This window comes from Micropterus salmoides, unplaced genomic scaffold, assembly GCF_014851395.1.
Source record: "Micropterus salmoides isolate LMB-PRFRI ecotype aquatic unplaced genomic scaffold, ASM1485139v1 Ms_hic_scaffold_21, whole genome shotgun sequence".
NCBI classification, from domain to species: domain Eukaryota; kingdom Metazoa; phylum Chordata; class Actinopteri; order Centrarchiformes; family Centrarchidae; genus Micropterus; species Micropterus salmoides.
Genome location: NW_024041262.1, coordinates 15,288,141 through 15,305,162, shown reverse-complemented (window position 1 = coordinate 15,305,162; position 17,022 = coordinate 15,288,141). Strand labels below are relative to the sequence as shown.

General features: G+C 38.5%; 1 protein-coding gene across 3 annotated transcripts; it reads right to left on the bottom strand.

Annotated features, from left to right (window-relative positions):
- Positions 1 to 6,559: 6,559 nt before the first annotated feature.
- On the bottom strand, positions 6,560 to 12,020 carry LOC119916387 (probable phosphatase phospho1). Of its 3 annotated transcripts, none has more exons than XM_038736383.1 (3): positions 11,854 to 12,020; positions 9,840 to 9,911; positions 6,560 to 9,479 (listed from the first exon to the last, which is right to left on the bottom strand). In XM_038736383.1, the coding sequence occupies exon 3, from the start codon at positions 9,441 to 9,443 to the stop codon at positions 8,664 to 8,666; it is 780 nt and encodes a 259-aa protein (XP_038592311.1). In that variant the 5' UTR covers positions 9,444 to 9,479; positions 9,840 to 9,911; positions 11,854 to 12,020; the 3' UTR covers positions 6,560 to 8,663. The 3 variants fall into 3 exon arrangements, with proteins under 3 accessions (XP_038592311.1, XP_038592312.1, XP_038592313.1); XM_038736384.1 differs by lacking the exon at positions 11,854 to 12,020 and adding an exon at positions 10,310 to 10,855; XM_038736385.1 differs by lacking the exon at positions 9,840 to 9,911.
- Between the last annotated feature and the right edge of the window lie 5,002 nt (positions 12,021 to 17,022).

Below are 17,022 nucleotides of genomic sequence, written 5' to 3'. Positions count from 1 at the left end.
TCTCTTGTCTCTCTTGATTGTTACTAATACAATATTTCCTCACCCAAAACACAGGGTCAGAGTGGAGACTTTTTTGGTTAGTTACACTATTACACACAGTCCACGTTTCCACTACTATGGTCTTATTATTTGGTATTAGTATTCCAAATTATATTATCTATAAAAGGGATCCTTTCTGAAGAATTTAAAAAATATGTTAATTACTTGCATTTACATTTTACCCATTTGGCCAAGTAAAATGTAAATATAAGTTATTAACATAATTCTTGATTTTTTAATCTTCTTACTGAAAAGTTAGCATCGGCTGTGTCAATCATTTAGGACTTGACTTTTTACATACATTTACTATAGTCCAGCAATAGCATTAGTGAAAATTAAAAGACAACAATAAAACAAAGGATATCTCTGTGTCTGCTGCTTCAATTTTGACACTTTTTAAAATCTGTCTGTTGCAAGTCCCTTAACTTCATGTAAGTGCAGTACTAAGTTGCTGGAGTACCCATTTGATAACACCATGGATTGCTTTTGCATTACATTTATTTGTGATCATTTTAAACTACATAATTCAATTTGCATGCCCCACAAGATACAGTTTTCTGTTATATCAGAAACTGCATGGCCTCAGTTCAGTTTCCTGAACTGCTACATCTTCAGCAGATAACTCATGAATAGAATGAAAGCCTTTCACAATGCAGACAGGCTTATTTTGTGACATTGAACATCCTCAAGGACATGCAGATACAATTCAAGCATAGGTTTTTTTTCCTGTTTCTGATGACCAATCTTTATCTCCACCGATGTTCATCTCAAGGACATAGACGAACTTCAACTCAGGCAGCCCACGCTTCCAACTCCTTTCCGTCTCTATGTGTTGCTAACTGACTGTTTCAAGCTATTAGCTTGACTTTTGTCTGGCGTTGTATTCTTAAACTATCAGCAGAAGAATCAAATGCAGAGGAGTGGAAACACTTACAAACGTAATCAGCCTGATAGCGTTTTGGCAGAGGAAGTCCCCATCCTAATTTAGAGTGACCTCTTACAAGGCCCAAGTCCCTTAACTGAGTTATCTTTCACCTCGGAAGGAGTAATTGAATGGAGAAAAATCAATGAGGGTATCCATAAAAGCAATCATCGGACTGCACTACCAATTTAAAGCATTTTAACAGTTGAATGTGTTCTGTTATTGGTGGGGGGATGGGCTGTATCAGCTGGCATGTGGATATGAAAGGGAGGTACAACAGGAGGCAGCGAGGCTGTCATTGACGAGTTTGAGAACCTCAAATACGATTTGTCACCATTCTCCACAGTTTGACGTCAATTGGGTTTTCAATCCATTCACTTACCTGTGGAGGTCACTGAAAACGGAGTTGGACAGCAAGTTATCTTTTGCCTATTTAATCACAGACACAGCATGTACACTTTCCCTAACAACGTCAGCCTCAATATGACCTAAATTGAAGGATCAATTCTGGTAGGATCGATTGAGCTGAGAGTTGCAAATCTCCAGAGCTAACAGAGAGGTTTTCCAAAGAGCGAGGGCTAAATTAAATTGGAAAAAGAAGGCAACGCATAAGTAACAAAAGCAAAGTAAGAATTGGCTACAAGTGTGACTGTACAGTCAGCATTTGCTGGTGATGTTATCATTAGGGGTCCTGGACTGACAACAGAAAATATAATGGTAGACAACAACAATGACATGAAATCACCCGAGGGATGGAGTGACAGAATAAATCAGAGAGAAGGAATAAGATGTGGAGGTGAACAATGTTGGAAAGATTATACACGATGCAAGGACAGGCATGTGGAATGTGTTTATTTGATCTGACAGAAGTCGAACTACAGAGACTGAAGGCAGTGTAGGGGAAGAGATAAAACAGGGGTTAAAAGCAGAAACAAGGTTAAGGCAGGAGAAATGGACACAAAAACGATTGCATTCTGTACAAGCTGAATCAACAAATTACTTGGCTGACTTCAGCAGCATCTCAAACTCACATGCTGATGGTGACATGCAGCACGCACAAACACCACGTCACCCCCATCACCACAGCCTTGAGCCTTTGCTGTCATTTTCTCTGAGAGGCCTTTCATGAATTCACATCGGCACTACTGTTTACGCCGAAGGAATCCTCATTCTGTTGTTGTCACATGGGTTTTCTCATTAATCCAGTGCAACACAACTACCCCGTTAGTTTGGTATATTGTTAGAACTGACAAAAGTCTGTTACTCACAGGAGACTCCCGAGCAGTTTTGATAGGGATACGTTGTTGACGTGGTGCCATCTTCTGGTCAAGAGATGTGTGCAGTAGTTCTGTGGTGGCTACCAACTTCTTTACCTCTCAAATTTTGCAACCCTTTGTCACAAGTAATGATCGTATTGTGGACATGAGCTATTAACAGTTCATTTCAAGGGCTTTTAGATTCCCCAAGAGCTAAAAGTATATCCTTTCACTTTCATTTGCTTGAGTCTGTCTACTCAGTACTGAATTGTTTGCTGAAATACTTTGGATTTCCCCTTTCATCTGCAGTCCCAGGTTGATGTTACCCACTAAAAGAAACAAACAACACATTTAAGTGGTACAAGTGCATTACTAGGAAAAACTATTGTCTGTTGGTAAAAGGTATGTAGTTAATGGGACTCAATGTTAATTAATAAAATGTTTAAAGCGTGGCTGAAATACTACATTTAGCATTGCTAACCTATACCATCGTCTAACTTACTATGTACAGTTAAAAAAAGGATTAAAATCAATGCAGCAGTTCTCTAACTAAAACCACGACAATTGTGAGGCATAAAAGTAGTTTATTTGGATAGTGAGAAGGTTCAGGAAGGATCGGATGTGTTGAGATGGGAAGGATGAAGGGGTAGAGAAGATTAGATTAGTGAGAGAGAGAGAGAGAGAGGCTTAATCTTGTTCCTGAACCTTAGTTATAATAACTGCATACCAAGTTCTTTTTACTCCACAGATTCTTTTTTCTTGTCAAAACATGGCTCTTACATTGCCCACAATGCTTGAGCGACATCACTTCAGGCAATTTATCAGACTTTGCGTAGATCCCCTTTAATGTAGCCACCCGCCTCCTTTCTACACCCTTTGCACTCTACTCCGGTCACTATCATGGCCATGATTGTGGCACGTGATATATATTCATACTCATCTCAAACTTCTTCTCATCTCATCACAGCTCAGTGGTGCTGTCTGACTCTCTCTCCTCTGACCCTGCCACCTCCACTCTTCTGTCTACACTCTCTTCCACTGTCCTCTAACCCTGGCCTTCTCTCTTCACTGTCTGATGTCGTGCAAGTTGAGAAAGTGGTTTAGATGACTCCTCTCACTCAGGGTCTCTTCTGTCCTCCTTTCACGTCTTCTGCCTCCGTTGCCAAATCAACATGTCACCTACTTTGAGAGGACACACTGTCCGTTCCCCTAAATCACTTCCCCATTCTCTTCTAATTTCTTCGGCACCGACTTGACATTGTCTCTCCCAAAACATTAACTTAAAAGCACAGACATCTACAAATACATACCAGTATTACTCCATTTGTTTCCTTCCAAAATGATTGGCACAAACTGGCTCAGGGATGGTCCTTTCAACTGAGAGTTAAATAAAACTCTTCTTTTTTATGACATCAGGCTCCTTTAAACTCAGCTTCAACTGACACATCTAAAACTATTTTTAAGATTACACTGACCCTTTCCCACAACACAGTTTTGATATTGAAACGACTGCTGGCAAAACAATCACATCTACTGTATCTTTGTATGATATCACATAATGTGCTTGATTAGAAACGATTAATCAGTTGGGCTATAAAATGTCAAAAAACTGTGAGAAATATCCATCTCAGTATCTACAGTGATCTAAAACAGTGAAAAAACAATTGAAAAGCAACTAGGGATTGTTTTTTTTGTATTTGCCTGAAGAAATTATTTAAATAACTGGTTGTCGACTGACTTATCTCAATTCATTACAGGTCTAATATATATTTCTCATATAAAATATCTGGTTATTAGTATTTTAAAAATACATCTTTTAAAATATTAAAATATGGCCAGTTGTCAAGTGAATGTAACCTTTCAAATTTCTATTTTTATAGTTTTTTATAAAAGAAAATATATCTTTATTTTATATTCAGGTTTTTATGCTCATCTAAAGTGCTAAAAATGCAAATTTCTGTGAAAGCTGGGCAAAACTGATGTAGATCATGTGATATGATTGAAATCTCACACAGCTATTAAATGAAGGTGAGATTATTTAGTCAATATGATTCTACAAAACCAGCTGATAAATTATGATGAGCCTAGTTGATACCTAAGATACTAGATTGTATTAGTTTACAGGTAATGGCAGTGAAGCACTCAACAGAAACAGGTTAATTGGATAATGGCTTTATATTCCTGTTACACTGATGCATTACACAAATAATTCATATTTTGATTAAACACACACACACACATTCCCAAAATACAGCATACCACAACAAATGAAAAAAAGAGCATATTAGATGAGCAGACTCCTAACAAGACATTTTATTTGGTTATTGTGAAGTCATAATACCATTTTAAAGTTTCATTAAAAACACTATAGTTTGGTGATGTGGGGTCAATGCACATCCCTGAAAATGTAAAATGTCCAACTTTCCTTTCCATTTAACCTTAAATATCTTTATATCATATCAAGTAAACAGCATTTAATTATTGCACAAAACTCCATGGAAGTTTTACAGGTACACTGACAGTTAAAGTGAATTAAAATACCCTACCATTAGCATCAGAAGGAGCAGAACTCACAGAATGGTAGTCTCCTAATCACAAAGCATTAATGGATTAGGTTTTGAACTTAAAGGATTCCAGGATCAAACTCCAGCTGCGATGATTACATCTTGTAAACATCTATACTTTTGTAACGAACCTTTTGTTCTTAGAGCAGCAAATCTGAAAGTGCGTTTTTATAAACATGTATTATTACGTTAGCTTTTAACACTTTCTTCTCTACTCCCTGAGAAACTAAAATACTGGTTTAAAAGAAATTTCCAGCACTTCTACAGCATAATGTTATTTTTTAAGGCTAGAAGAATTTCATCAATTAACAAACGTATTATTTATCTGTTTTTACTGCTTTTCACCAGCACCCAAACTTTCTTACTGTTAACTGTAATTGAATGAAGAAGATCTACAGTAGGCTATATGGATATGAATTCCTTTTTTGAAATATCTAAAATACAAAATTATACACTTAATTATTCTCTGACCTAAAGTTACTAAACAAGACATCAGTCAGTGTTTACTTGTGTGCATACCATAGATTGCAAAAATCAATAAATGTAGCCACTAATGTTCCATTAGTATCAGAATTTCGACAGCTTATCGTAAGCAGAATGGAAAAACAAAAGGTTTTCACTTACAAGACATAACAATTTCCTGAATTTAAACAGAATATTAATGTTCCTTTTAAATATATTTTTTGTCTCAGTCATGGATTTAGTGAGGCAAAATGAGGTTACATGTTGAGTTAATTATACAAATATACTAAAGAAGCTGAAGCCCTCATCATCATTCACTCACAACACTGTAGTTTACTGGGATCAAACATAAAGAAGGTATTCGACTGTTCAGATAATAAATATCTTCCTCAACCTAAACAGAGCCTTTTATCAATACTAATATTCACTGGGAGTTTTAATGAGGTACAAGTGCAGTGAGTGCTAGCTAATAACTATATATATAATATAATTGGTACTTTGCATTACACTTTTTTTCATTGTTTCAGAGTCACAGGGTATAATGTTGGGCCAAAGTGCAGGCATGTGGCTACAGCGTTCCCTTTGGATCTCATGCTGGTGTAGATTACCATTGTATAATCAAGAGCTAGATTAGGTATCAGTAGTGAGTGGAGGAGAGAGCACAGGTACTGGGAAAGAATATCTGTCACCATATACCTGTTCTACGCTGTCCTTGTGCCTGCCTGACACCACGTGTGCTCTTTTTGTCACAGGTAGTGCTTTAACATCTTATCCTACTTATGTGTCCGTCATTGAGGCCTTGACTGCAATGTTTTAAAAAGACGCCTGTCTTGAAGAAACCCCCTAGGGTGGAATAGTAAGCTGTTGTTCTTGGTCAGACACCTGTTTACTGGTTACCACTTATTATTCATTCTCTCGTTCTCTATTTCAGAGCTGTTCATACTGTTCATATAGTCTATACTGTATACCAAATCCACCTACCTCAAATTCATAATATCCACACATAATACTTATTTATTCCAGCATCCTTTGCACTATGCTCAATCCTACTGTGTACATGTGTACATGTATGTGCACATGTATATCTCATCCACCCCCGACATGTACATAATAATAATAATAATAATAATAATAATAATTCCCCGCGACCCAATCCCGGATAAGTGGATGAAGATGGATGGATGGATGGATGGTAATAATAATTTACTCCTGCATCCTTTGCACTCTTGTCTCTCACTATTGTCTCAATCTGTCTATATTGTTTTTGTTTATAGTGTGTATATATGTATATATCTGTTCTCTATATTGTAGCCTGTGTCTGATTTTATTATTGTATTATTGTATAAGTAAGCACATCATGAGCAATGTACAATCCAGAGTCAAATTCCTTGTATGTGTACACATACCTGGCAATAAAAGCTGATTCTGATTCTGTTCTGGTCACTACAATCTTTCTTACAGTACATGTGACACAAATGTTCAAGGTTGCTTGAAAATGTACGTTACATTGAGAAATTCATGTAAAGTAAATTACATTCACATTGAAGAGGATGTTGCGTTAAATGAGCCAACTGCATTGGATTTAGCTCACTACAGAACTCACTAGACATAACTATGGTTAAGCGCATGGTCATACTCGAAAACCAGAACATCATCAATACTGCATGTCTCCATTATTGATCAATATAATCTTGACCTGTGAGCTTGTTTATTTTGCATTCCAATGGGAGTCAACTTCTAATGCTGCATACACACTTAAAAACTGTCAGTTAAAATGGAAATAGGCTTTTATATCAGGTCGGCATTAAAGGATTGTTCGACAGTTTGGGAAATACGCTTATTTGCTAGCGTTAGATACCACTCTCACGTCTGTACTGTAAATATGCTGCCAGTTATCTTAGCTTAGCACTAAGACTGAATAAAGATAAGCAGAAACAGCTAGCCTGGCTCTGTCCAAATATAAAAAAGCTGCCTTTCAGCACCTCTAGAGCTCACTAATCAACATATTATATCTTATGTCTTTAAAATACAAAAACCAAGGTTTTCACCTACCTAAAATGAGGTAAAAAATGATAATTTTCCTTTTTATGGTGGGTTATGTACCAGACTGTTTCTTAGCAGTGACTTCTGCACTGAATTGCACCAACTATGTATTTAAGTTCTCCTTTAAATTAGTCTGTAAAGTCGATGCTAGAGGCTTGGTAACTACTAGTTAGTAACTGAATCAGCTACTAAAATTGGTTGCACTATGATTGCTTAGGGCACAACCTAACTAGCTTGGATGTAAAGTCATATCTAAAAGGTGCAGATGCACTGGATCCATTGACTTGACATCCGTCAACGTATTCATTTTTTATGGAGAGCAGGAGTGGACTGTCTCTGAATTTGCATAAATGCGACTCGCTCTCAACTCAAAAAACTAATTCAAACTGTAAAACCAGGCAGTGTTGAAACAGTATTGTTATATTAATAGTATAGTAATGCATAAATCACAACTTAGTAATAATTTATGCTATAACTAGACTACATTTGAACTTACACACAGCTGGTTCAACAGGCGGCTGGAGTCTCCAGCGGTTGGCTGCTCCCAACTAAGAAAAAGTCCGGCACCCCCCAATAAAACCGTAATTTCTACCTCAGTCTGTATGGGTTAAACAAAAAGGAGAAATAATAGGTAGTTTTTTTTGTGGATATCTTTGGACAGAGCCAGACTTGCTGTGGCCCCCATTACCAGTCTTTATGCTGAGCTAAGCTAACCTTGTGGCTCCAACTACATATTAACTAGAGAGACATCACAGTGGCATTGATTTTCTTATCTTACTCTTCACAAGACAGCTAATAAGTGTATTTCCAAAAATGTCAAACCATTCCTTTAAATTCTCTTAGGATAAAGGATTATCTTTGCCTGACCAGTGCATACTTTACCTTAAACAGGTAAAGAGAGTCTTTCAACCCATATTCTGTACTCTCAAAATGAGTTGTTACCATCAGGCAGACGATACAGAGCTCAGTGGTGTAAAGTGAATTGGTTTAAGAAATCCTTTTTGCCCGTATGAGTTTTGAATTTTAAATTAATTTAAACAGTAGCCTTAAAATAAGTAGATGTTAAGGAGGCTGTACTGCAGTACAAAACCACAAACTGATTGATGGCTCACGGTGTGAATTTCTGTATTTCTACGTTTGTAATATGTCTATTGTATTTCTGTGCACTGTTTAATGTCTTCTGTTTGCTGGTGTTGTGTGTCCATATATGTTGACGAGTCTCTATCGATCTATCTAAAAACAGTGTGGCTGGGGTAAAATCATGCATATCGTGCAGCTCACCAGGAATGGGGTTGGTGCAACTTCGCTATATTTGCCCCCGTCTTTCTCTCACTCTGCCACTCACCACACACACACACACACACACACACACACACCTCATCTCTCCTCCATTATTTTCTTCAGGCAGTCCACTATGTCCTCGCCACTGACCCAAGGAACTATGTTTGCCTTGAACTTGGCCGCCTGGGACTCTTGCATCTCCAGCAGCAGCCTCTGCATGGGGAAGTCCCTCCTCGGGAAGGCTGTGTCCCGGGGCCCCAGGGCCAGAGAAGGACAGATATCATTGGCCCCATCTCCGATATAGAATACCTTCTGGAAGGGAGCACCTCCACGCTCCTTTCGCCGGCCCGCCAGATACTCCCGAAGGATCACCTGCTTGCACATGTTGTCAGGACAATGGGAGCACGAGTGGGAGTGGAAAGGGAGCAGCACAAGCCGGCCAGTTGCATCAAAACTGGCCGGGTTTGTAAAGATTTTCCGGAAAAGGTGGCGTACCCCAGCACGCTCCAGCCACGTCTCAATGAAGTACATGTTCGCGTCGGAGACAACCGCCAGCTCAAAGTCCTGCTGGTGGCTCTGCAGATACTGGAGGAGGTTCAGGAGGCCAGGTGTGGGTGGGATCTTCTCCACCGCTGAACGGATGGAGTCCCCAGACACGCCCTGCTCTGCCATGTAAGCCAAGACCTTCTGCATGTGTTCGTTGTAGTGCCCCTCCCTGTAGCTGTTTTTCAGCCAGTCAGGAAGCTGTTTGGCTGGTAGAGCACGCACCACAGCGTCATCACTGTTCTCATTGATGATGGTCTCATCAAAGTCGAACAACACCAAGAAACGCTGTTGCTGTGGCGTTGAATTGGTTAGGTTCAATGATGCTGTCATCTTTGATGTGTGGAGAAAATGGCAAGTGGTCCCTCTCTAAGAAAAGGACATAGGGGAATGAAAAAATGTCAGCATGTTTTTTGTCTTTGTCAAGGACAAGAGATTCAGAGGAGCACTCTTATTGCAGCCTACTCTAAAAATGTTAATGCAGGATGCCAGTTTGACATCACACTGTGTAAGGGGTTCAATTAAACTGCAGCAACTGCACTCAGGAAACATCAAAATGTATAAATACTCTTAATTAGGCCATAAGCTGTAGGGGAAACATATGTTTACAAGAGGAAAGGAGGGGAGCAGAGTTTAAATGAAACAAAAGGAACACAAACAGGATGTTCATCATCACACATGCTCATTTTTGGGAAATCAAATAGTCTTTGTTTAAATCACAGCAGTCACCTCTGATACTGGACACGTAGTCAGACACTTCCTAATCTCATCACAGTTCTTCAGACAGACATTCCTTCATTCCTGTAAGATTGAGGGAACAAAACTCACTCAGACTATTTATACATGTCAGATCTAGCTCTATTTAAATAGCTGATATACTGTTTATGTTGCACAATTCTATCATTGTTGCATGCATGCCATAACTTGAGTGAAGAGAGAGAGCCGTACAGCATACATTTACCAAAAATGCTACAAATATGATTGGTAATGTGACAAACCAGTAATGGTGAGAGAGATGTGAGAGTGGTTAAAAAGTAAATCTACTGTACAATTACTATAATGTTGTAATTACATGGTATGCTATTTTATACTTAATACTTTTTGACATCTGTTTTACTATATAAAAATATTATGGCATAAAATTTGTTATTTTGGGGTAAACTAATTTGTAAACTAGAAAACAGAAATAAAAATCATACTGCAATGCCTGCACTTCGGCTGCACTCCAGCCAATTTTATGAAGTCTTGAAAAAGGGAAGAACAGGTTTAGACAGGACAGGATTGTCAGCCTTTTTGTTTCCCCTGCGTTTTATCTATAAACCCCTGTTGAAACACAAGAACAGGTTTTGTTTGTAGATAATTGTATATTCAGATTTTAAGTCTGTGACAATAGTTAATAGAGACATTAATTTGCACCTTAAATAACTCAGTCTAGCAAAGAGTCTTCACTTTCTGTAGTTACTGCTCTCTCCTTTTGTAAAGCAGGCCTATATAGTTATAGATATATAGACTTCACATACAAAACACATGACTGTCCTATAAATAACATGCGTTGTGATAGATTACACTAGCAGAATAACTTGTTCAAATTAACTCCACCTGCTATGACATTTAAATGCTATGTGCACATCAGTTAGTGAGCAAAAATTAAACAATGGTATAATAACGTTCTGCATAATAATAACTCTGCTGTAGATGCTTAAGTACACTTTGTTGATTCACTTTAACTTTACATTGCGTCTCTACTTATTGTTAAGGGACTGAGTACTTCTTCCGCCACTGGGTGTATGAGGCTGACAAACCCCTTATATAACTAAGACATATATATATATATATATATATATATATATATATAGTACAAAATTGCAGATATTTACTGATTCATATTAATATTAATAATAATAACATGCAATGTAATAATAATTGAAAAAGAACAAGGACTACATGCCCTGAAATGTTTAAGATTTTAATATAAGGTCATATGCCAGAATAGCCACACCAAGTTTTTGATGTGATGGGTTATTTGCACAACCCCATATTAAATATATACACACACAAAGTGTATAAATACAGACCACAGTAGTAATGGAGTTATGGAGAGTGAAACTTGATATGATTAATGCGACCAAAACCACTTTGGGCCAAAAGAATACACAGCATCAAACAAATAATTGTCCTTCTTTACATAAAGAGTTTAGCTCTTACATTATGTTTAAATATAATAATAATAATTTATTTATTTTTAAATTATTAATATTATTATTTAATTATTATATATTATTACACCAAAATGTTTTTCCACCTGCCTTACGTCATTAACACAGAAGAAAAAACAATTTAGATCAGACTTAGAAAACGGATCACCAGAATTGATTTTCTCACTTGCCTTTCAGGGCTACCGTAGTAATAACATAAGACCAGTTGGTTTGGTGCTCAGTATTCTAATGTCCTGCAATCTGCAGGTTGGCTGCATCGACAGCATAGTGCCAAGTGAGCATAGCACTCAATAGCACATGTTTACACACTAAGCTAGGCTATCTAATTTTAACCCTGGAGCGCTATTTCTGTATGAGAGGTTACCGCTGAAAGTCATTAGCGCGGCTCTGTCAGGAATCGTTAGGCTGACCGGGTGTGTCCGAGCGGCAAAGGTTCAAAGTCAAATTCAAACCGTGAAATTATACAAAGACAAAAAAACGACAGAAAAACAAAGCCTGTGCGGAATAAGACGAAAAATCAGGCCTACCGGCGGTGGGCATGCAGGCAGGGATGGTAGGCGAGGTGACCGGCTCCGCCGACCGCATCCCAGTGACGCGGTAAGGCTTTTTAAAGGAGACTCCCCCCAAGGCACAGAGGGTATTCCCTTTTAAAGCCACTTTGTCAAGTCAGCCAGCGTGAACACAGAACTTCCGCCAAAACCTGTCAAATTAAAAGTCCCAAGAGAGTAACATTCCTATGATTGACGTTTTAGACATGGCCAGTGGTGGAAGAAGTACTTTTACTTAGCCTAAGTAAAGTAACAATAAAGCTCAAAATAACATAGTAAAAATAATACAAATAAAAGTCCTGCATTCAAAATTTAAAAAGTAACTTCATGTACTATTGCACCCAGCAGACACAAGTGTCATTGCTAGTTTCCAGTCATTGCAGTTACAATTTTCATGCCCAGTGCCCAGGTTGTGTAGGTAGCAAATGTAGGGTACTTGCCCCCATGGGAGTGGTGGTCTTAAAATTAGGTGTGGTCCATTGTTAGTGCATTGCTATCTTGTGGCAACAGAAAGCGATTGTGTCACTGACCAACAAACTTTGTCTAAAGACAGAGCTAGCTTCATTTAAAGAAATGTGTATTTGAAATATTATTATATATAATAATATAACATAAAAGTGAGCGGAGGAGATTTGGTTTTGCAATCTGAGCGAGAGCTGTCCAAGAAGTGAGGGGAGACAAGATGAGGTGAAACCTGATTTGCTCTTGATGATTTCCTAAGAGAATGAGAAGCACCGGACATGTCTGATGTGTGACCCGGGCCAGGAGACACCCATCCAAGACATTAGAATTCAATGGGGGAGCCAGAGGTTCAACAGTTATTTCTGCCTGGGAAACAAGACTGTCATCCTTGAAAGTTTCACCAGTCAAGCTCGTCACCAGTAGTTTTTCTAGTGGTCAGCAGGGGGCAATTCCACTGGTGGTGAAAAGAAGTCAGATTGTATGTAAGTTTATGAGTACATTACCCGACTTCTCACCTGATTTATTACCTCAGTAAACACTTTCATAATGATCCAGTGTAGGTTAAAACCAAGGGCAGCTGGACTTGGTTGAAAACACCTGAAGATGTTTTGCCTCTCATCCAAGAAGCTTCTTCAGTTCTGACTGACTGCTAGACAGAGGACGGTAGTAACGAGTTACATTTGCTCTGTTACATGTACTCAAGCAACTTTTTTGAGTCAATTGTACTTGTCAGATTAGTTTTAATGCATCATAAAAGCATTACCTTTACTCCGCTACATTTGGAACCGATCCAAATGTAGTGGAGTAAAGGAAATGATTATTATTATTATTTATTTATTCAAGTCAAGTCAAGCATCCACGTAATTTCTAAGTATTGTCTTAGCCCTCCTCCTCTGTTTAGCAATGGCCTCTCTGGTGTAAATGGCCTGTTTCACTCCTCTTTTGAACCATCTGTCCTCCTGGTCTAAAATATGTACAACAGGTCTGACAGGTTCTTCACCCATCTGTCCTCTATTTTGTGCAGTGTAGAATTATCTAGAATTCTCCAGGTAAGTTTTTACCTGGAGGCAAAAGAAAGATGATTGCACACTGTGAAGAACCTGTCAGACAGGGAACTTATCCAACCAGAGCAAGACGTTCTGTCCAGTATTAAACTTCACCATCACTCCATAGCAGCTCAGTAGTTGTCTTTATCACGGCAACAGATCTAGCCACAAGGAAAAACAACTCAACAGAAACAGAAGCAGCTTAGGCTGAAAGTATTGGCATCCCAACGCAAAGGCACCCCCTTCCAACCTCACCATCCAGAAAAAGAAGGCTATGACAACACTGAGCAAAACATTCCTATCCTTCCTCCTGATAAAGGATTATGCACGGTAGTATGAACACAATGGACTGCCATGCCTGAACACAATTTCAAGTACAACGGGATATACGAAAGACAGAAGTATGACTGTGCAATGTGCTCACCAGTACCCCCTATTGTGGGCAACATCTACATGGAAGAAGTAGAAAGCAGAACCATGAACGCCTTAAGAGAAAAAGGACTGAGACAGATATGAACGACCCATAGATCAAACCCATCAATTTTGTGGAAGAGGATTTCAGCAACAACAGTTTGGTCTTCTTGGACTGTGCATTACACATTAAGAAGACAGGCGCCTGCAAATTGGAGTATACAGGAAACCCCCACAAAGACACTATAATTTACTAGCACAAGCTAGGTATAATTAGAACCCTGCACCACTGTGTTGACAACATACCAACAACTGCCCAAGCCCAAGAGAATGAGCACACCTGAAGAGGGCAGTCACAGCCTGTGGATATTCAAACTGGACCATTGTAAAAACAACCACAAGATCCAGGAAGAACACCAACAATATAGGTGATAAGAAAAAAAAGAGTAAATGCAACGCCATGATTCCATGTGTGTCTGGAGTGTTACACTGTGGAAGAGACACGTGTTTTAGTTCTGTATGTCACTTTGCCGTGTGGTGGAATGTCCGTCTAAAAATAAATTGAGTCATTTCTGTTGGCCTAATTCAGCTGCAGCTACAAGTCTAATACTCTTTGGCAGACAGCCAAGGGTAATCCACTAATTTCCCAACCGTGTGTTAAGTATCTGCTGTACAAAGGGCTGGACAACCTCTTAGTAAGATAAGTGACATGAGTTACATACTATGCTGATAGAGAAAGGGGATAACAAGCATTATGCTATTACTGAATCAGAACATCGCAGCCTCTCAGCTCATGTTATGTTCAGTACCCCTCATCTTTTATGGCTTTTGATTGGACTGCAGAGGACTTGTATGTGAGTGCTTCTTATAATGTACAACTTTTTGTCTGCCTGCATCTTAATTTAAAAGGTAACTCTAGCCGCCATCATGTTGATCACACAGGTATTGGAGGCAGAGCACCCATTAATGTTTCAGGAGTACCAGCTGGGAGACTTTCCACTGACCATGGCTCCGCCCCTTTTGAGTTGTACACAGAAAGGGGTGGTGATGGGGTGGTGATGGGGGGGTGGATAAGACACAAACCCTTTGGTGTGAGACACCCGGGTTCGAATCCACTAAGACACCAATGTGTATCTGAGCTAGACAATTAATGCCTAGTCGCTCCAGAGGTGTGTGACCTCTGAGATATATAGCAATTGTAAGTCGCTTTGGATAAAAATGTAAATGAAACTATAGACTGTATATAAAAAGGCTGAAATTGATGTTTGAGTCACATGTACGGTACTTTACATGTATGCTGTGGAAGTACACTGTTGCAATGTATTACAATCTACTTTTGACCTTTGCACATAGTGTTTGCAATACTACAGACTTTAAATAAGGATATTAATTTATCTTGTGACAATCTTTCCAAATGCAAGAAAACTGAGTTGCATTTATGATCATCTAATTCTAAACTGCACTTTATCAATGTGATCCTTTGTAGAATAGCAATCTGAAATGGCACCTATAATAACAAAAAATGTTTTCTGTTTTGAAAAGTGCTAAAAAGAGAAATAGTTAACCCTGGATTTCTTAGGCGTTTATGGCATTTAAATTGTCCTTCTTAAAAAAAGTCAACAAACACTAACATGTTCAGACAAAAATACTGGGCCTCGTTCCTCAAACGTGGATAACAGAGTGTAATAGTGTAATATCACAATTCAATTTTCCTAATGAAAGAGTTAGAGTCAGTGAAAGAGGCCTGAGGGAGGGTGAGGGCGTAGGATGAACGACTGACAAAATTAATCCTGTTAATGTAGTAGTTTTATATGTGTTTATTTATCTAATTTTTAAATTCTCTCTTTTTGTTCTTCTAGTTTTCTTCCCTTAGTTTGTTCTCTAGTTTTCTAGCATGAGGATTGCTCTTTATTTACCTCACCCATTGATGCATTCAAGATTTTATGCCGCTGTTATGTTTTATGTTCTAATGTGGACTGTATCCAATAATAACCTGCAATAAAAATATAAAAAACAACAACATATAAGCCTACAACAGTATAAAAGTTTTTACACTAAAAAAGAACCAAATCAAAAGTAGTTTCAGAAACTGAGCAAAAAGTTATAAACTCAACTAAAAGATTTTGAATTCCTTTTAATTTGACATTGATATGAGAATCTGTCATTTGGACACTAAAACTGATTTAATTAATGTAACACCAATAACAACGCCGGAAGATATGTAAAAAGAGATCCAGATGCCCCCAAATATTTTGCCCCAGTTCATGCTGGGTGGGTTCTCAACACACCTACTTCATGACATCTGTTACAAATCAATCAGCCTCATCCATGATGAATATATCAACCCTCAAAATGTGTTCAAATAACCAAATTAGCTGCGTGAGAATTTACAAATAAATGTTGGGTTAGCTGAAAACATGTTTGAAAAACAGAGCACGGGTCACCAAATTCCACATCAGTCACCCATGATCACGGGAACTTCCTCACATGTTTTGGTTTCTTGGACAGAAGAACAGGAAGCTGAATCAGAGATGCTTGACCTAAGCAGACATGTTGAAATCAGATGTGAAGCCAAAGAGCCTCCATTTTCTCAGAATAGGCCAGACCTAGTTCTTATGTACTGACAGTGGCAACACAGACACTGTTATATATACAAAACCTAAATAAAAGGGTGTACATCGCCTTTCACCCGATGTCAACTGGGATTGGCTCCAGCCCCCAGCGACCCTGTACACAGGATAAGTGGTTGACGATGGATGGATGGTTGGATGGACAATGTAAGGCCAATAACCTGCAATCCAAACCAGTTTTATTAACAGGTCAAAAGATAATGTTGATAGCTAGTTGTGTTGGTAAAATGGTAACAAACTAAGTGATGTTTAGTAAATGATTTATAACTTGCAAAAACACTGGCATGGTCCATTAGTTTGTTGAGCAGCTGTCAGTGTCTCCTCAAACATTATCAGATGAGGACCCCTGCTGGCTGCCAAACAAAGAATTATAAAATATACTACAAATGGTACATTTAAATGTAACTAACTACAGTATGGTCACACCTTTGGTTTGTTTTCTTGGTTTCGTTTAGGTTGATTAGACTAAACCCAGTCTTAGGCGTAAATTTAAAGGAATAGTTTGGGCATTTGAAGTGTTTTTGGCTACCCAGGGATGCAGAGCAATGGGCAGAGGCAGCAGAAAAACATATTTTAGCCACATATAAAAGGCCCACCTA